This window comes from Eurosta solidaginis, chromosome 5 (genome assembly GCF_040869045.1).
Source record: "Eurosta solidaginis isolate ZX-2024a chromosome 5, ASM4086904v1, whole genome shotgun sequence".
Lineage (NCBI taxonomy): Eukaryota > Metazoa > Arthropoda > Insecta > Diptera > Tephritidae > Eurosta > Eurosta solidaginis.
This window is the reverse complement of record NC_090323.1, coordinates 151,213,406-151,235,488: the sequence shown is the minus strand read 5'-3', so window position 1 is coordinate 151,235,488 and position 22,083 is coordinate 151,213,406. Positions and strand designations below refer to the sequence as shown.

Sequence of the window (22,083 nt, the reverse complement as noted above, 5' to 3'; positions counted from 1 at the left end):
CATGATATCTTCAACGACTTCCAAATTACAGCTTGCAAAACTTCTAAATTACCTTCTTTTAAAAGTGGGCGGTGCCACGCCCATTGTCCAAAATTTTACTTATTTTCTATTCTGCGTCATAAGTTCAACCCACCTACCAGGTTTCATCGCTTTATCCGTCTTTGGTAATGAATTATCACACTTTTTCCGATTTTTCGAAATTTTCGATATCGAAAAAGTGGGCGTGGTTATAGTCCGATATCGTTCATTTTAAATAGCGATCTGAGATGAGTGCCCAGGAACCTACGTACCAAATTTCGTCAAGATGCCTCAAAATTTACTCAAGTTATCGTGTTAACGGACGGACGGACATGGCTCAATCAATTTTTTTTTCGATACTGATGATTTTGATATATGGAAGTCTATATCTATCTCGATTCCTTTATACCTGTACAACCAACCGTTATCCAATCAAAGTTTATATGCTCTGTGAGCTCTGCTCAACTGAGTATAAAAATACACATGAGACCTGGATTGCCAAAACGGCTTCATGTAGCAAATAGCGCAAAAGCAGAAGCTATAACTTGCTAAAACATCATATTTCCAAAGTAATTGCCGCGACCAGAGAAGTGCAGAATGTTTAATAAAGATGTGGCTGACTTAAAAAAAACATAGAAACTAACTCATGTTAATTTTTTGACTACTTTCCCAAGTTACTTTAATTATTGTATAGTAATTTTTTTCAGTTATTTAAATTCTTTGTCTCAGAGTGAATCCAGAATGAAATTGCTGCAACTATTGTACAAATAAGTAGAAAAAACTCGCATGCCCAAAAAGGTAAAACCCTTGACATAAAAATGTTTGGACAATAACTCAATTTTCCATAATAATATTTCTCAAATCAATCGCTTCTATTCAATCCTCAATATTTTTGAAATTTATTGTTAATGATATTAGTGAAAAACTAAAAAAGACGGCAACGGTTTTTGTTTTCATTTAACTGAAATCATCCCAAAATATCAATTGATTTATAGTAACTATTTTGAGTGTCCCAAACTATTCAGAGTTTCTTTAGAAAAGTGTTCTATACACCGCATATTCCGAAGCTATTAAGAAAACACTCAAATGCCATTTTTTTATGATACCACGTTTCCATGGTTTGTTGTATGCTCTTGACGAGTAAGAATTTTTTATTTGTATGCTAATGGGGTCCAAAATACTTGAAAGTTTTCCTTTGCTTCTACAAAATATTTAGCAACTGCATGCCATACAATTTACTTCAGTTTTTCTTCTTGACTAATTTTCTCTATTCAACTTCTTATAGTGAACTAGAAAATCAGACTTCTGGCACTACCTAACCAATTTTTCTACAGTTTAAGTAATAAAGTTTTCTGAAATTTTCTACTAAATGCCAACTTTTCCTAATGGCTATCGAGAAAAAAATTGTATAATAGATATCTCCAACATGCTTTAAAAAATCATAAAATTTTGTTAGTTAAAAAAGTTGAGTGCCTATCGTTTGAATAATACACGAAAAGCCGACATTGACGTGCTATTCTTCAATCGCTGCGCTAAGGTTGGTAGCGAAGCGCTTCTAGAGCTTTTCAATAAAATGGAAGAGTTTAATAATTTGAATATGGAACGTGATGGTTTACATAAAGCCACCAAGCGTCAACTCACACGCTCGGAACAACGTCAACTGGCCGAAACAATATCAGAATTTAGTGATGGCTCCGTATATATAGAACATGTAAACTGGATTGATTTTGAAGAATTTGATTTACCAAAACCGGTTTATATAAATTTGGTACGTGATCCAGTTGAACGTGTGATTAGTTGGTATTTTTATGCGAGAGGCGCTTATAAGAATGCAATTGAATATCGCAAGGATCCATACAAGCCGCTGAAATCAGCGGAATGGTATAAAAAAGATTTTAACGAATGTGTACGTAGCGGTGATTCCGAATGTCAATATGTCCCCTATACAGTTAAAGATAGTATTGGAAATTTTAAAAGACAATCATTGTTCTTTTGTGGACATCATGATGATTGTATGTGAGTACAAAACAAAATAAAAATAAATATAATAAACTTGATGTCACTCTACAATAATTGTTTTCCAAATTCTTATAGACCCTTTAACTCGCCAGCGGCCATACAAATGGCAAAGGAACACGTGGAACGTGATTTTGCGGTGGTCGGCTCTTGGGAAGATACAAATATAACGCTCACTGTGTTTGAGAAATATATACCACGATTCTTTGATCATGCCAAGCTGCTATTTAATAGTGAGGAAATTTGTTTCTAATGCGAAATTTTTTTAATTTTATTAACTTCGTAATTTCAGTTCACAATGATGAAATAACAAATCGCAATAAAAACAAAAGGAAGCCAAAAATAGACGAGGATGTTAAAGAGATGATACGTAAAAATTTCACACATGAATATGATTTTTATTACTTTTGTAAACAACGCCTCTATAAACAATATTTGGCTGTAACTCTCGAAAATTTACCTGCCAGTGAAGAAGCAGATTAGTTTTATAGAAACTTATGACGACTTAACTGTAAACGTAACTAAGTATTGACATGAAATTATATTTGTAAATTTTGAACATTTAATAAAACTAAATATAGTCTAAAAGATGTGCTTGAAGCTAAATTCTTACGTGAATTTAAATTTTCCTACATTAATTCGGAAACCCTGGCAACCTAAAGTCCAATTCATTGTTATAAAGCAGAAATCTCTTTATGTATCCAAAACTTTGAACTTAAAAAAGGAAATAACTCCACGCCAAGGAGAGGTCGTTCTATGCACCAGAATTACTTAGATTTCATACGCTCATGGATTATATAATCTAGATGGATCCACCACCGCCTCATCCAAGAATTCACGTTGAACAGTGCGAAGTACTGCGCAAAAACAATAGAATGGAAATGTTTTTTGTAACAGATTCTCTAAGTAGAGGAGTCTAGCGGATACAGTATGGCGGTATGGGCAATTTAGATCAATGGGTAAGAAACTCTTCAACAAAACCAAATAAAGACGACTTGAACAGGACTGGGATGACTATATATATGACTATATAAACAAACCCCAAAGCTGCAACAGCGTTAAAAGGAGAAACAATCATGGGACCAATACTGTGAAAAATCTATAGAACCGCAACAAGACATTAAGACTTCGCAAATTCAATCTGCATCAAAACACAGCTTCTAGTAAAATAAAGATATCACATAGCTCATAGATCAGCCAAGCATCTCCGGGCGTCTTATTGGAAACTCTATTGGATTGTTGAATGCCGTTGTGAAAACGCGTTATTTAAAAAAACGTTTGAAAAACGGTCTATTCATAATTTGGTTAAAGAACGCAATATCTCAGGATTTGTTTCAAATATGCATTATGCCAGAATTTGCTTCAAAAACGCCGTATCTTACCATTAGTTCAATAACTTAGATATGGGATAGAGCGTTTATGAAAAAAATTCTTTCCTAGGGTGTTCTTCAACCGAATTCTGAGATACGTCGGTTTTAAAGCGAATCCTAAGATAGGTTGTTATCGAACAATATTTTGAGATATGGCGTTTTAGATTTGACTGCCGATATTAGCCATTTGCGCCATAGAACTTTGGAAATAGTAAACAGTGACTCCAAATTTAATTTCGGGATTGATTTAGGAATAATTTCAGTATGATTTCGGGACTATTTCGTTATTACCTTGGAACTTATTTCGAACAGCTAAGAACAACTTCGTGATTGTATTCAAGATTTTTGGAATCATATTGAGACTTTTTTGTGGACTGTTTTGTGATCATTCCTGGAATGTTTTGCCTTGCAAGATTATGTTCAGGACTATTCCAAGATAATTTGGGACTGCTTTGAAGCAGGTTTCGACACAATTTTGAGATTGTTTTAAGAATGAGGTAGTGATAATTTCAGGGAAGTCAATGGCTCATGGGATAATTTCTGGATTGTTTTTGGGATGATTTCCAGACTATTTTAGGATTGTTTAATTTTGGTATCATTCGCTTCCATCAATGGATAGTTTCGGGACGAGCTGGAGATGGTTTTGGGGTTGTTTCCTGGACTGTTCGGCATTGTTTTAAGGATCATATCCATGATAAGTATATCGGGTATCATTCGTGCAAGATACTGGGCAATGCGTAAACATAAATAAAATTAAAATTTTTAACTCAACGAAATTATATTGGGCTGGTAAAGTATGGCATGGTTCTAATTATTAAGTTTTCCAATTTTTAACCATCATCTTTCTACCATAGTAAAAGTAGTTTTTCTGTAGCTATATGTTTTCTAATAAGCTCAGTTTTACCACAAGTAGAGTTTCAAGGCACGATCGCCATGCTCCGAAAATCAAAAAACTTTCCAACAAAAAATTCATCAACGACTACCCTCACTATTTTTATCCTAGTTAAAAAAATTAAATGTAAACAATTTAAACAATACACGCAAAGCTGAGATCGATGTGCTATTCTTCAATCGTTGCGCCAAAGTTGGTAGCGAATCTCTACTTGAACTTTTTAATAATTTGGGAAACTTCAACTTATTAAATTTGGAGCGCGAAGGTTTAGGTAAAGCGACAAAACGTCAGTTTACGCGTTACGAACAACAAGAATTAGCAGAAACAATATCGGAACTAAATGATGGTTCAGTATATATAGAACATGTAAATTGGATTGATTTTGAAATATTCAATCTGCCCAAACCGATTTATATAAATTTGGTACGAGATCCAGTTGAACGTGTGATTAGTTGGTATTTTTATGCGAGAGGTGCTTATAAAAATGCAATTGAATATCGCAAGGATCCATACAAGCCGCTGAAACCAACGGAATGGTATACAAAAGATTTTAACGAATGTGTTCGTAATGGTGATCCCGAATGTCAATATGTGCCATATTCAGTTAGAGACTATGTTGGAAATTACAAAAGTCAGACATTGTTTTTTTGTGGTCATGATGATGATTGCTTGTGAGTATAGAAAAAATTAAAAAAGTATTTATTGAGTCACTCTACACACAATACTTTCGTATGTTATTCCTACAGACCCTTTAACTCACCCAAAGCCGCACAAATGGCAAAAGAACATGTGGAACGTGAGTATGCGGTAGTTGGTTCTTGGGAAGATACAAATGTAACGCTCACTGTGTTTGAGAAATATATACCAAGATTCTTTAATGGCGCCAAATTATTATTCAAAAGTATTACGATGATTTTTTATTTCATTTTAAAGCCAACACTATATTAAAGTAATTTTTTATATTTGAATTGCAGTACATAATAATGAAATAACAAATCGTAATAAAAACAAAAGAAAGCCCAAAATAGATGAGGATGTAAAGGATATGATTCGCAGAAACTTTACACATGAGTATGATTTTTATTATTTTTGTAAACAGCGTCTCTACAAGCAATATTTGGCAGAGACTCTTGAAGATCTGCCTGCTCCAAGGCATCTAAATATTTAAGCTATAATTAATAAATGGATAAATCGATTCTTTTTACAATGATACCAAAGAAATTAACTTCCAAAATTTGTGCTATGTAGTTTTATTTTTTCGTTCAGTGTGAAATTCAGTAGGTATTCTTTCTGTTGGATTAACACATATAATATGTTTTTCCGGGCAGTATATCAGATATTTTTATTTCTGCCATGAAAAGCTTCTCCGTGAAAACTCATATGCCTTGCAGATGCCGTTAGAAGTCGGCATAAAACATGGAGGCCTCGTCCCAACAATTTGTAGGAAAAATCAAGAGGAGCACGACGCAAATTGGAAGAGAACATCTGTCATGCGGCTAGAATTGAAAGGGGTCAAAGGAAATTTGTTCGGTTTGGGCTTGGATCTCTTCATTTCGAGGATCCGCTGCCTTCTTATGTGTCTCGGTGTACGTTGATTAACCTGCAACCCCTGCATTCTAGAAGAACCCTGCATGGGCTTATGTTCGTGTTTGATCTCGTGGCAGGTTCCGTAAATTGTCCTGACCTGCTCGGGAAAATCACGTTCAATGTGCCCAGTAGATTACTTCGTTTTTCCCTACCTTTTTATTTGACCTCTTTCGGAATGAACTATGTCCTTTTCGATCCTATTCTTCGCTCACTAGAAGAATTCAATAAACTTTCGAGATGGCTAGATATTGATTTCTCTCAGTCGAGGGATGTTTTCAAGTCCCTAATACTTTTATATTTACACTTAGATATATAGTTTAACTTTTTTCTATTATTATATATATACTTTCTTTAGCTAATATCAGTGCATATTATAATTTTTTACTTTTTTTATAATTTCTATATCTAGTCTGTAAGATGTAAATCATAGACTGAATAAACTGAATACAGAAGAAGCTAGGCCTAAAATCTCTTAGGAGGTTGTCGCGCCTTACATTTATTTATTTATATCGGATACCGATCCATCTTAGAAATGGTATTTATGGTTCAAAACGGGCCAAGGGAAAGAAAAAACAGAAGAAGAAGAAGAACAGGTAAAAGAGATAGGAGAGTGGAGAAAAGGTAGCAAGAGCATAATTGGGAGCAAAAGTTAGACATTATATAGTAAAACACTTCCAATGGTTTTCCAGCGCAATTTACATGTACTCCAACACAATTGTCTACTTTACCTTTCCGCGACGAATCTAGCTTATTTAGCAAGCAAGACTCTAGCGACCCCAAGTTATTCCCCGGAAGGAGTATGCTAGATGAAGTAGAAGGTACAACCGCGATGGTTAGGCTAGTACCATTTTTATTACTTTAAAATTTTACTACCAAATCCAATTTCATGAAATATATCAAATTCAAATTCATCTAAATAAATATATTGTGACGAATATTAGCATCGCTAAGCTGATACTAAATATATATTCACGCAACAATAAAAAAACATGAAGCAGCCACTCGTATATACATGAACACATCAATCATAATTTACACACATATATAAAGGCAACGAAGAGACAACTCACACACAGATGTAGTCATCGGCCGAAGTTGTTACTCACACATACACATGCATATATGTAGCTCAATTCCAAGCAGAATATACGGCAGTTATAGAAGGCGAAACGTCTAGACTTTAGTAGAAATATGCGGATGAAGCAACGGAGAGTATAAAAGCAGGGCAAGCTGAGTAATCAGTAATCAGTTTTGATTTAACACTGTATTGGTTGTGAAGTATAATTGTAAGTACTACTCCCAAAGTAATTAAATAAACACCATTTTACCATACAGAATATTGGAGTTATTTATTCAACAGTTTAGCGATTCGAACGTTAGCAGAAGGTTTCAAATGAGCGGAATTTCCTTAAATTCGTTACAACTGGTGTCAGAAGAGGAATTGCTGAATAAATTGCGAAGACTACGAGTACAACAAGGACATGGCAAAGTGGAGTGAATTGAAGATCCAGCAATTGAAGAAGGAGTTGGAGAGCCGTGGATTGAATACAACCGGCAATAAACTCGACTCCAGGCACGACTAAGAGAGGCAATGGAATCAGAAGGAAATAACATGGACGAGTATGTATTTCATCCTCTTGGGGACGAGGCATTAACAAAATTGGAAGAGAAGAACGGAAGTCCGTGTCCAGTCGCAAGCGGCGAGAATAATGCGATATTGGCTATGTTATCACAGATATCGACAAAAATGAAAACCTAGGAGCACAGAAAGTATGTCATCTCATCTGGAATCATAGGAGGATGTATAATAACTAAGATTGAAGCACAAGAAACGCGTATTTCAGAAATGTGGACACAAATTACATCCAAGACGGAACCTCAACTGGAATAAAAGAAGACATATATGGTATCCCAACTGGAATCGCAGGAGACACGCATAACATCCAAGATGGAAGAACAAGAGGAGCGCTTATCATTTCAGGTGGCACAAATGTCTTCGCAGTTAAAAGCATAAGAAACAAGGGTAATATCAAAGCTGGAAGCGCAGGATGCAAAAATCGCTCAATTTCAGGCAGAAGTCGATGATATAAAAGGTCGTATGGAGCAGTTGCAACTAAATCGCCCAGCAGTTTCAGCGAGTAATTCAACGGTGAAAACCTTCCTTTTACGGTTCTGTTCCTTTCCAGGCCTTTAAACTACAGTTTGAGAAGATCGGAACAGTGAACAACTGTAATATTGAAGACAAAGTTGCTGCACTCTTCGTAGCATTGAAAGGACCAGCTGCCGAAATCTTACAGACTATTTCAGAGTACGAACGGAACAGTTATGAAGCATTGATCGGCGCACTACAGAGGCGACACGGAACCGAGCATAGGAGCCAGATATAACAAAAGGAGTTACTGAACCACTTCCAGAGGCCTGGGGAAACATTGCAAGAGTTTGCGTCGAATGTTGAAAGGATGGAACATTTATCGAATGCGGACGCACCCGTAGAATACACCGAAAGGGTAAAAATCCAGAGCTTTGCGCAAACCCAAAACCTACATTCACAGAAATGGTATCACATGCTTTGATTCAGGAAACAGCATCGCTTCTGTGTAAGTCAGCTTTCAAAGCACGCCGTGTGGAGGTAGAAAGGCCAGACTGGGTGAATACAATACTGGAGGCATTGAAAGGACCGCCAAAGTGGAGTGAAAGAGTTATCAAATGCTTCAAATGCGGGAAGCCAGATCACATTGCACGTCATTTCGATCTTGATCCTAGTTAAAAGGGGTTTTTCCAACTTTGTCATTCCCGAAAAATTGAAAATGGCCAAGGTGGTCCCGCTACTAAAGCCTTTGAAACCAGCTAACATAGGAGAGTCATATCGCCCGATATCTCTCCTATCGCCAGTAGCCAAGACGCTTGAAGCCATTTCGCTCCCCTACTTCAAAACAAATTTGCAGCTAATCAGTCATCAGCATGGCTTTAGAAAACTTCATAGCACCACCACCGCGCTAAATGCCATTAGCACCCATATAAATTGCGGTTTAAATCAAAACCCCCCTATAGAACAGTACTCGTTGCGCTAGACCTATCAAAAGCTTTCGATACGGTCAACCCTGGCACGTTATTGCCAGACCTGGAAGGGTCTACCCTTCCCCCATGTCTTAAAAGATGGACGGCAAATTATCTGGGTGGTCGACAGGCATCGGTGCAATTTAGAAACGAAACATCAAAACCACGAAGAATTAAACAAGGGGTGCCACAGGTGTCCTTTCCCCACTTTTGTTTAACTTCTACATATCAAAGCTACCTTCGCCACCAGAAGGAGTTACTATCGTTTCCTACGCCGATGACTGCACAATAATGGTCACAGGCCCAGGCCCACAGATCGATGAGCTTTGCAACAGAATAAACGGCTACCTCCCTGACCTCTCCAGTTTTTCCACCTCACGAAAACTGATATTATCATCTACTAAATCCTCCGCGACCTTATTTGTAACATGGACGTTCCAAATGTCGACCATTTTGAACATCCACGTCGATGGCACTACGCTATCGACTGTCCTACACCCCAAAATCTTGGGTGTGACGTTTGATCAGGATATACATTTTGGTGAGCATGCAGCCTCAATTGTACCGAAAATCCAGAGCCGTAATAAAATCCTCAAATCTCTTGCTGGCAGTACTTGGGGAAAAGACAAAGAAACGCTCATTACCACCTATATGGTCGCCGAGCCTAAAAACTACTCACTGGAAGCAGCTACAGGCCTGCCAAAATACTGCTCTTAGAACCACCACTTGCTGTCTTCTTATGTTCCCAGAACTCCGTCTACATAAATAGTCGAGAAGACTCCCCATCAGGGAGAGGAAAGAGATGCTAACCAAACAGTTCCTGTTGAATACCCAGAAACCTGGGAATCCCAACAGACATCTGATTGATGAGCCAACACCGCCCAGGGGCTTAAGGAGTCATCTCCGTAAGCATTATGAGGAAATATTGCAACTGAGAACTCAGCCGTATGAAGCCAAAAAACACAAGCAACTCCTCAGTGAACTCCACAAACAGGAGTCGGATATTTATGCCAGGAATTGCCCGGTGAATCCAGTACTCAAAGAACAATACCCAAACTAGCGGAAGACGAAAGTACACACCCCAGGGGAACGCGAGCCACTCTAGCTCAACGTCGATCCGGATACTGTAACATGTTAACCTCTTACCTATCCAGAATCAACCCCGACATACAAAATGTATGCCCTGCTTGCAATGTGTCTCCACATGACATCAACCCTCTCTTTAATTATAATGTGGAACTAACGCCTCAAACACCCCTCTCATTATGGACCACCCCTGTTGAAACAGCAAGTTTCCTTGTACTCCCGTTGGAGGATATTGATGACCATTTGTGATCGGTCGTACCTATTAGATGTGGCGAAGCACTGCTACAACAACAACAACATCTTGATCCTAGTGGTTTCAACAGCATGGGTGGTCTTGAGAACAAATGTGGAGCAGATGAACAAGAGCGAGTCAGATGTAAAGATCGAGAGCTAGCTGCGGAATGTCCCGTTATCTCCGTATCACAAATAGGAAGAAAATCGAGTAGTCTTACCGTCAGAAGAAATGTGGATGGCAAGGAGCGTGCACTGACTGTAGATACGGGCGTATCTCATTCCTTAATCCGATCTGATTTGGTCAACAGGACAGTAAAGCCATTACCTGGAGCAAGATCGCGTACGGTCACTGGTGAGTATAATCAAGTCCAGGGAGAAGTGATATGTGAAGTCTTAATTAGAAAGGTCACGGTTCTACGCAAATTCGTTTTAGCGGAGATCGTTAATGAAGTCATATTGGGAGTGGATTCCTGACCATGGCATCAGGTTCGAACTGCAAAGAAGGAGATTCTGCCAGTAGGAGTGGGCCAAACAAAAGAAAATCAAAGGTACCTGCGGGAAAAACACTGACATTGACAAACCCAAATGGACGCACTAAAACGAAGGAAAGAATTTTCCAGAAAGAATGCAAGGGTGGTTTCAAGTCAGCGCACTACTGTTGCCCTACGAAGTAGTTCATTGGCCAAACAACGGAGTGTGAGGGAACGAACCAGGGTAATGAGTAGTAAGATGAAACACAGGTTTGACAAGAACAACAATTCGGAAGGTTTCTTGGAGGGAGATTTGGTAGTGTTATACAACCCTCACCGGCGGAAAGGTGTTCCATCGTAATTGTGGTGCAGTTGGAAAGGCCCGTACAAAATTGTGAAGAGGATCAGAGATGCCATCTACCACATACAAACAATTGGGAAACTACGAAATAGAAGGGTGATTCATTTGGAGAAGCTAGCAGCGGTTGGATCGAGAGATTTGTCTGATCGGGACGATCAGACTTAGGTGGTGGGCGGTGTGACGAATATTAGCATCACTAAGCTGATACTAAATAAATAATACGGAACAATAAAAAAACATGAAGCAGCCACTCGTATATATGAACACATCAATCATCATTTACACACATATGTAAAGGCAACGAAGAGATAACTCTCACACATATGTAGTCATCGGCCGAAGTTGTTACTCACACATACGCACGCATATATGTAGCTCAATTCCAAGCAGAAGATACGGCAGTTATAGAAGGCGAAACGTCTAGACTTTAGTAGAAATATGCGAATGAAGCAACGGAGAGTATAAAAGCAGCGCAAGATGAATAATCAGTTTTCATTTAAACACTCTACTGGCTGTGACGTATAATTGTAAGTACTACTCCCAAAGTAATCTAAATGAAGACCATTTTACCATACAGAATATTGGAGTGATTTATTCAACAGTTTAGAGATTCGAACGTTAGCAGAAGGTTTCAAATGAGCGGAATTTCACTAAATTCGTTACAGTATTATAACTCATTTCTACTTAAATATAAACTACACCTTGATCTGATATAAATTTAAATATAAATTTTTGAAAATTATTATCTGGGGCTATTCTTCGAAACGTACCGGATCGAAATCGGAAAAACGATGATCAACATCAACAAAACTCCCCAAAATCATCGGGGAGTCTCATTCTTGCTATCAGAAAAATTTAACGAAAAAGAATAAAAAGAAGAACATGCAATAGGAGTGAAAGTGTAAGAAGAGAGGGAAAGAGCAGAGGAATTGGGAAAAGGGAGCAAGAAGATAATAGAAGGAGTGTTTAGGAAACTTCTTTAGTTTTTTTTTAATTATGTAGGTAAATTAAATCTCGAACAGGCGAATGTCTAGCCTGGCTTAGTACACAAAATATTTTTTTCGATTTTTTGGGAATCTGAAGTAGATCTATTCGATTCATATGCCTGCAATACTTCAAACTACCGTTTTAAGTTGTTTTCGCATTGTAAATGAGAATTAAATTATATTCTTGTCTCTTCTGTGCAAAAATTTATTAAAACCCTTTTAGCGTCTTCATTAATGATTTCGCTAAGACACAACCATTTTAACAGAAAGTCCAAGATACCGCCTTTTAGGTTACGACCTTTCTATTAGGATAGGTGGATATATAACTATAATTCACAAAAACTTCGAAACTAATAACTGAGTATGTATAGCATTCCATTTCCTATAGAGAGCTTACACTTGTGATTCACCTCAAGCCAGGACACTATCTAAGTTTAGATTGAACTGGCCGGGAGAGCCTCCAATAGACTGAATAAGGCGCTAGTGTTGGACACCAACCAAACTCGGTAGGATCTTTGATGGCCCAAAAATCTGATGGTTTGTCCGTCTTTCTGAGTGCCATCTGTAGGCAGTAAAACCTTATAAGCCTCTTGTATAACGAAGATGTTGGATCGAAACGCGGTCGCTTATTTCGGTTATGTAAGTACATTAGGCCAGGTCGATTTGTGGGGAGGCAAACAAATCGCCCATTGCTCTGTGAAAATCATATTCTAGGGATCAAAATAAGAAACTTTGCCGAAGGAACCATACCTCTAAAACGAATTCTGATGTCCCTCAATTTGGGTCGAACTTTTGGGTAGGGGCAAATTTTGAAAAATCCTACTTTGACCCATTTAGAGTGCTCCAATCGAGTCCAAATGTATGACCGACCCCCACTAACTTTGGAGGCCCGACCCACCGATGCTAGTGGCACACCCCCTGGAACCCCCCTGTGGGTTCACCATACAAACAATTCAAAAAATCGCCGGTTTTGCACTTTACATGAAAAAATCAGCTAAATGGCTATGTGGTAATAAGGCCAATTGACCTTATGGCCGTTGACCACACCATCACATTAATGCATTGTCATTGAGCCTTGATAGGCGTGCAAAGTTGCAATCAAACTTATCGCCATTCAAAGCGGTGATAAGGCCAATTGACCTAATGGCCGTTGACCTTATGTCACCACACCACCACATTAATGCATTGTCATCGGTCCTTGATACGTATGCAAAGTTTCAAATTAATCAGACTTCCAGAAACTGGTGAAAATTAAGCTCAAAGATTCCGTTACATACAGGCCAAGCTAATAAAAGCGTGCTAAAAATGAATTTAACTTAGTAATAGAAAAGAAATTAAAAAAACTTATTAGAAATTAGCGTTTTTACAACCCTTTTAAAAACAAGGCATCACTGTGATGCATTTGCATGTCGTAAACATAGTTGTGTGGGTTTTTTATTCAACCGTTTTAAAAAATGAAGGTATCACTGTGACACAATTGCAGATCGTAAAATTGGGTTTTCGATAGTTGTTGATGTAGTTGCTTCATCTTGCGGTGTAGAGGATGGTGGATTCATTGTAAACTTTTTTATTTGGAATGGTCACTTCACTTATTATTTTTTTTGAAATAGTTTTTTATATGAAATTAGCACTTCACACTTTGAGTTCTTCACAACGACTTAATGCATTCACAAAAACTGTTGCGTTATATATGGTCTACGAGACGAGGTAATAAGAATGAAATGGTAATTTCAATTCTACCTGCTGTGTCTTGTGGTGGCTTAAAAAAAACAACACAAGCAATTTTACGATCTGCTACCTGATAGTGATACCTTCATTTTTTAAAACGGTTGAATAAAAAACCCACACAACTATGTTTACGACATGCAAATGCATCACAGTGATGCCCTGGTTTTAAAAGGGTTGTAAAAACGCTAATTTCTAATAATTTTTTATACTCAGTTGAGCAGAGCTCACAGAGTATATTAAGTTTGATTCGATAACGGTTGGCTGTACATATATAAAGGAATCGAGATAGATATAGACTTCCATATATCAAAATAATCAGGATAGAAAAAAAATTTGATTGAGCCATGTCCGTCCGTCCGTCCGTCCGTCCGTTAACACGATAACTTGAGTAAATTTTGAGGTATCTTGATGAAATTTGGTATGTAGGTTCCTGAGCACTCATCTCAGATCGCTATTTAAAATGAACGATATCGGACTATAACCACGCCCAATTTTTCGATATCGAAAATTTCGAAAAACCGAAAAAGTGCGATAATTCATTACAAAAGACCGATAAAGCGACGAAACTCGGTAGATGAGTTGAACTTATGACGCAGAATAGAAAATTAGTAAAATTTTGGACAATGGGCGTGGCAAGAAGGTAATTTGAAATTTTTGCAAGCTGTAATTTGGCATTCGTTGAAGATATCATGATGAAATTTGGCAGGAACGTTACTCCTATTAGTATATGTACGCTTAATAAAAATTAGCAAAATCGGAGAAGGACCACGCCCACTTTTAAAAAAAATTTTTTTTTAAGTAAAATTTTAACAAAAAATTTAATATCTTTACAGTATATAAGTAAATTATGTCAACATTCAACTCCAGTAATGATATGATGCAACAAAATACAAAAATAAAAGAAAATTTCAAAATGGGCGTGGCTCCGCCCTTTTTCATTTAATTTGTCTAGGATACTTTTAACGCCATAAGTCGAACAAAAATTAACGAATCCTTTTGAAATTTGGTAGGGGTATAGATTTTATGATGTTAACTGTTTTCTGTGAAAACGGGCGAAATCGGTTGATGCCACGCCCAGTTTTTATACGCAGTCGTTCGTCTGTCCTTCCGCATGGCCGTTAACACGATAACTTGAGCAAAAATCGACATATCTTTAACGAACTTAGTTCACGTACTTACTTGAACTCACTTTATCTTAGTATGAAAAATGAACGAAAACCGACAATGACCACGCCCACTTTTTCGATATCGAAAATTACAAAAAATTAAAAAAATGCCATAATTCTATACCAAATACGAAAAAAGGGATGAAACATGGTGAGGTAATTGGATTGGTTTATTGACGCGAAATAAAACTTTAGAAAAAACTTTATAAAATGGTTGTGACAGCTACCATATTAAGTAGAAGAAAATGAAAAAGTTCTGCAGGGCGAAATAAAAAACCCTTAAAATCTTGGCAGGTATTACATATATAAATAAATTAGCGGTATCCAACAGATGATGTTCTGGGTCACCCTGGTCCACATTTTGGTCGATATCTGGAAAACGCCTTCACATATACAACTACCACCACTCCCTTTTAAAACTCTCATTAATACCTTTAATTTGATAGCCATATCGTACAAACACATTCTAGAGTCACCCCTGGTCCACCTTTATTGCGATACCTCGAAAAGGCGTTCACCTATAGAACTAAGGCCCCCTCCCTTCTAAAATACTCATTAACACCTTTCGTTTGATACCCATATTGCACAAACGAATTCTAGAGTCACCCCTGGTCCACCTTTATGGCGGTATCTCGAAACGGCGTCCACCTATGGAACTAAGGATTACTCCCTTTTAAAATACTCATTAACACCTTTCTTTTGATACCCATATTGTACAAACAAATTCTAGGGTCACCCCTGCTCCACCTTTCTGGCGATATCTCGAAACGGCGTACACCTATGGAACTAAGGATTACTCCCTTTTAAAATACTCATTAACACCTTTCTTTTGATACCCATATTGTACAAACAAATTCTAGGGTCACCCCTGGTCCACCTTTATGGCGATATCTCGAAAATGCGACCACCTATGCAACAACAACCACTCCCTTTTAAAACCCTAATTAATACCTTTAATTTGATACCCATATCATACAAACACATTCTAGAGTCACCCCTAGTCCACCTTTATGGCGATATTTCGAAACGGCGTTCACCTATAGAACTAAGGCCCACTCCCTTTTAAAATACTCATTAACACCTTTCGGTTGATGCCCATATTGTACAAACAAATTCTAGGGTCACCCCTGGTCCACCATTATGGCGATATCTCGAAGCGGCGTCCACCTATGGAACTAAGGATTACTCCCTTTTAAAATACTCATTAACACCTTTCTTTTGATACCCATATTGTACAAACAAATTCTAGGGTCACCCCTGCTCCACCTTTATGGCGATATCTCGAAACGGCGTCCACATATGGAACTAAGGATTACTCGCTTTTAAAATACTCATTAACACCTTTCATTTGATACCCATATCGTACAAACGCATTCTAGAGTCACCCCTGGTCCACCTTTATGGCGATATCTCGAAAAGGTGACCACCTATACAACAACCACCACTCCCTTTTAAAACCCTCATTAATACCTTTAATTTGATACCCATATCGTACAAACACATTCTAGAGTCACCCCTGGTCCACCTTTATGGCGATATTTCGAAACGGCGTCCACCTATAGAACTAAGGCCCACTCCCTTTTAAAATACTCATTAACACAATTCGTTTGATGCCCATATTGTTCAAGCAAATTCTAGGGTCACCCCTGGTCCACCTTTGTGGCGATATCTCGAACTGCGTCCACCTATGGAACTAAGAATTACTCCCTTTTAAAATACCCATTAACACCTTTCATTTGATACTCATATCGTACAAACGCATTCTAGAGTCACCCCTAGTCCACCTTTATGGCGATATCTCAGAAAGGCGACCACCTATACAACTACCACCACTCCATTTTAAAACCCTCATTAATACCTTTTATTTGATAGCCATATCGTACAAACAAATTCTAGGGTCACACCTGGTCCACCTTTATGGCGATATCTCGAAACGGCGTCCACCTGTGGAACTAAGCATCACTCCCTTTTAAAATACTCATTAACACCTTTCTTTTGATACCCATATTGTACAAACAAATTCTAGGGTCACCCCAGGTCCACCTTTATGGCGATATCTCGAAACGGCGTCCACCTATGGAACTAAGGATTACTCCCTTTTAAAATACTCATTAACACCTTTCATTTGATACCCATATCGTACAAACGCATTCTAGAGTGAACCCTGATCCACCTTTATAGCTATATCCCTAAATGGCGTCCACCTATAGAACTATGGCCCACTCCCTCATAAAATACTCTTTAATGCCTTTCATTTGATACACATTTCATACAAACACATTCCAGGGTTTCCCTCGGTTCATTTTCCTACATGGTTATTTTCCCTTATGTTGTCACCGCACCAGAACTTAACCTTCCTTACTTGTTTTTATTTCTTTTCTATTACTAAGTTAAATTCATTTTTAGCACGCTTTTATTAGCTTGGCCTGTATGTAACGGAATCTATGAGCTTAATTTTCACCTGTTTCTAGAAGTCTGATTAATTTGAAACTTTGCATACGTATCAGGGACCGATGACAATGCATTAATGTGATGGTGTGGTGACATAAGGTCAACGGCCATAAGGTCAATTGGCCTTATCACCACTTTGAATGGCGATAAGTTTGATTGCAACTTTGCGCACCTATAAATGCTCGTTGACAATGCATTAATGTGATGGTGTGATGACATAAGGTCAACGGCCATAAGGTCAATTGGCCTTATTACCACATAGCCATTTAGCTGATTTTTTTATGTAAAGTGCAAAACCGGAAATGTTTGTATGGTGAAGACGTTCCGGGGGGTGTGCCACTGGCATCGGTGGGTCGGGCCTCCAAAGTTAGTGGGGGTCGGTCATACATTTGGACTCGATTGGAGCACTCTAAATGGGTCAAAGTGAGATTTTTCAAAATTTGCCCCTACCCAAAAGTTCGACCCAAATTGGGGGACATCAGAATTCGTTTTAGAGGTATGGTTCCTTCGGCAAAGTTTCTTATTTTGATCCCTAGAATAGGATTTTCACAGAGCAATGAGCGATTTTTAAATCGACCCGCTCTAAAGTACATGCATCTTTAAGATTTTCCAATTTTAAAAAATAGTTCATTGTCATTTGTCAAATACCTCATAACTTCAATGTTTAGTCAGATAATATCAGTTAAACCAAACCAAATATTTTTGCCTTGGCCGCCAATGTATCAGCGGCGATTACAAAAAAATGCATTCCTTATAAGCCAATGGTTCACCGGGGTATACGAGTACCTTTTCAAAACATGTCTCTACACCAGAGTGGGAGAAGGTACCCGGTTGAAATAGAGGCTATGTTTAGGAGGTTAAACTAGGCTAAGAGAGCGTGCACGGGAGCTTCCCACACTCCCACTTGGATACATTTTTGTCCATGAATGCCCTCAGTGAGTGCCAAGTGGAGGCACATTCGTTCAAACAGATTACTTCCTAGTAGTCCTCAACGAACCACTTTCTTTGCTTTGCTTGACAGAACAACAACCATGCACCCAGAAATCTGAGTCGTCTTGTTAGCAGTTCTGAACATCGGCATAGAAAGTGATGAATCTATACCTCTTCCTCCTCATCCTGACAGCTTCTGCAGAGGGATATTGGTGGTGCGCGCCACCGCCAGAGCATCGGTGCAATAGCGCAATGACCTGTGAGGACACCCATAAGTACTCTTACTGCAAATAATTTTAGCTTGAGAATGAAGCTACTTCTATTCCTGTCAAAACATGGCCTTGGTCCATATCAAGCCCATTCCTCGATTTTCCTCAGGAGATGATCAAGCGGTGGTGGTATGGAGATATTCGCCTCGCTTATGTCAATATTAAAACCTTTGCTGGCCATTTCATCTGCAAATGCATCCTTCAATATCGCTGTGCTCCGGGATCCTGCAAAGGCAGGCGATATCTTATGGAGGTTAGACACCTCCGTACGGTACACGACTTTATCATGTTGGTTTATAATGCCTTTAAGACGGCCTGGAGCAGCCTGGCTGTTCTCTATATGGCACAGACCTACATGCGGATACTTTGATCACATTCCAGCTTCAGCTCCGTTTTAAATGTATGAGTCCTCTGTATAGATTTTAATACCCTTACTACTGTCTGGACTTTTCTCTCATTCCTCATTCGAAGAATATGTTATGTTCTGCAGATGAATGGCAACAAGCTCCGTGCTATGTTGAGTGTCGCACGTTAGGTTAGTTATGATTCCGTTTAATCGCCCATTACCTTCTCAGCTAATATCGTCGCGTTCCCCTTTCGCGGCCAATCCCTCCACGAATAGTTGTGAAAACATCAATAAAATTCTATTTAACCCTTACTGAGGTGCGCTACTCACTGCGCCTGATACTCTCAGGCTTGCTAGCCCTTGCACCTCAGATTAATTGATTTTTGGTTTTTCTTAGCGCGTCCCACCAGAAAAGAACTCCATATGTCTGTATTGGTCCAATTACTGCTTCTACATTTCATGGATGATATGCGATGGCACTCGCCAGTTCCTCCCGAAAGCCGTTTCATGTTTAGTATGCTGCCAGAGATTTTTTTTGTCTCACCTCAACGTTCCATGACAGCTTAATTTTGAGTCGAGGATCGTGCCAAGATACTCGGCTTCAGATTGGAGATTTATCGTTGTGCCCTTTAACCTCGGTATGTTAAAGGAGGGGACTTTTGTGGGATTCAAAGAGTGGATAAGCGCAATACAAAGCTTTATAGCTTCAAAGCTTCCGAAACTCAATTGTTAACCTCACCTACGCGGGGGATATCCTGTTACAAATATGAATATTTGGCAGGAGAAAGTCTAGCGACCCCAAGGTGCTAATATAACTAAGAGTGGAGGGACGGGATTGCCTAGAACGTTTATATGGTCATATAAATCGCTCACAAGATGGTCGGTCTAGTACCTCAATGGTGCATAACACTCCCAGAAATCTTCGGGGAGTGTCTTTATCGTTAACACAACAACAAAAACAGGGAATTTTTGTATTTCTCGTAAACAGCAACGATCGGTTCAGGTTGGATCTTTCCAGAAGCCGGGTTGTCTGTTTGAATTAGCTAGCTAATCTTTTGGCTGTAACCAGAATCACTGAAGGTTTGTGAAATTTCATTAACTAACTCAAACCATATAAGAGCCGATAGCACGCCACGCTGAGCGGTAGCGATTTTAATACTGACCCAGTGTCTGCAGTTGCGTTGACAAGACCTCCAAAGTTTTCTGACTGGAGACGACCCATTAGCCCTACGTCTTCTTTATGCTAAGTAGGGCTACGCTGGACCCATTTTGTGAATTCTTGATGCCTCATTTGTTGTTTCCAGCTTCTCACAGTATAAAAAAGTTTGGAGCAGAGGCGATATCGAAACCAATGAAGCCTAATGCTTTACTCCCCCAAACTCAGTTTATGGAGTAATATGAACGTACTATAATTGTAGTAAATACATATGTAAACAACTTTTCATACAGAAGTTAAGTGCATTTAGGAATTGGGCACCCTGTAAGTGTTTGTAAGTATATGAAGCTACAATTAAATTTAATTTGAGCTGTGGTCACCATGAAATGGATGAAAATTTAAATAAAAAATATAAACAAATAAATAATTATATAGCAACTGCCATTTCTTGTGATCTTTCACACAAATTTTTGTTTTAAATACGCATTATTATTTATGATTATTTTCCAAAACAGATGCAGTCACTAAACGCACTCGAAATGAATAATACAAGAAAATCTGAGCTTGATTTGGTTTTCTTCAATCGCGTACCCAAAGTGGGTAGTCAAACATTTATGGAATTACTGCGTCGATTGTCGGAACGTAATAATTTTCATTTCCATCGTGATGCTGTACAAAAGGTCGAAACCATACGTTTGGTCGAAGATCAACAACAAGAGCTAGCCGAGGTGATAAGTGATTTACCGGAGCCATCTGTATTCATTAAACACGTCTGCTATACAAATTTTACGAAATTCAATTTACCAATGCCAATTTATGTGAATGTTGTACGCGACCCCATTGAACGCGTAATCAGTTGGTTTTATTATGTGCGAGCTCCATGGTATTTTGTTGAACGTAAGGCAGCATTTCCCGATCTACCATTACCGCATCCGGCATGGTTGAAGAAGGATTTCGAGACGTGTGTACTGTCGGGTGATCAAGAATGTACTTATACGCAGGGCGTGACAGTAGAGGGTATTGGCGATCATCGTAGACAGAGTTTGTTCTTTTGTGGGCATGCCTATGAATGCACGTGAGTATGACAAATCCAATAACTGGGGCTCATTTCATTGGCCTTTACATTATTTCACAGGCCCTTTAACACAATTGGTGCACTGGAACGCGCAAAATTTGCTGTCGAAAGTCAGTATGCTGTTGTTGGTGTTTTAGAGGATATGAATACGACCCTATCGGTGTTTGAAAAATATGTTCCTCGGTTCTTTGAAGGTGTTCGAGAGATTTATCAAAGTAAGTTTGAGTTGCATTGATTTCGATTAAGACGTGATATCGTATCAAAAGCCCCCAATGAATACTCCTTTTGAGTAGTAGTTTAATGATATCTGTTTAGGCCCGAAGCCTAAATTCTTCTTAACTTGCGCCACCCTAATAGCCCCACTTTATCGACCCCTAGTTCGCCCACCTGCATGTATATGTGTACATAGGTAGGGTTATGTTGTCCGTACACATATACATGCATGCCGGTACAACTATGTGGGGAAGCTTCCCCTTAAAACCAAATACTTTTTCCGCGGTTCAACGGTTGTCCTCGACAAGGCAACCGTCTACTTTTCCAGCGATCGTTGAGCGAACCAGAGCTAACACCGTCCGAGGAGCCCCGCCCCATTTTATTATAAAAGGTAATTGATTTTTGTGACATATATTGGAGTGGCCATGCGAATAAGCGCAGTTTCGGCGTCGGATTCGTGGTGGGAGAGAGATTTTGTCGCCAAGTGCTGGCGTTCACGCCTGTGGACGAGCGTCTCGCCGCTATCCGAATAAAAGCAAAATTTTTTAATATATCATTCATCTGCGCCCATGCGCCGACAGAGGAGAAAGACGATGAGGTGAAAGACACTTTTTATGAACAATTAGAACGCACATACGAGCGCTGCCCCCGTCATGATATAAAAGTCGTGCT

General features: G+C 38.7%; 2 protein-coding genes across 3 annotated transcripts in view; both read left to right on the top strand.

Moving 5' to 3' along the window:
• Positions 1 to 5,494, top strand: part of pip (heparan sulfate 2-O-sulfotransferase pipe) — a 290,276-nt gene extending 284,782 nt beyond the window's left edge. Inside the window, exons 5-7 of one of the 2 annotated variants that reach the window (XM_067791639.1) lie at positions 4,408 to 4,967; positions 5,043 to 5,197; positions 5,271 to 5,494. In XM_067791639.1, coding sequence (XP_067647740.1) covers positions 4,408 to 4,967; positions 5,043 to 5,197; positions 5,271 to 5,464 — 909 coding nt within the window. In that variant the 3' untranslated portion in view covers positions 5,465 to 5,494. Of the gene's footprint in view, positions 1 to 1,474; positions 2,035 to 2,112; positions 2,268 to 2,326; positions 2,599 to 4,407; positions 4,968 to 5,042; positions 5,198 to 5,270 lie in introns of those variants that run through there. The other variant, XM_067791640.1, reaches the window with a different exon arrangement.
• A 5,205-nt stretch (positions 5,495 to 10,699) lies between these two features.
• The window catches only part of LOC137253993 (heparan sulfate 2-O-sulfotransferase pipe-like), a 40,777-nt gene continuing 29,393 nt past the window's right edge, over positions 10,700 to 22,083 (top strand). Inside the window, exons 1-3 of the mRNA XM_067791646.1 lie at positions 10,700 to 11,618; positions 20,639 to 21,198; positions 21,259 to 21,413. Of these exons, the coding sequence (XP_067647747.1) occupies positions 20,639 to 21,198; positions 21,259 to 21,413 (715 nt within the window). The 5' untranslated portion in view covers positions 10,700 to 11,618. The remainder of the gene's footprint in view (positions 11,619 to 20,638; positions 21,199 to 21,258; positions 21,414 to 22,083) is intronic.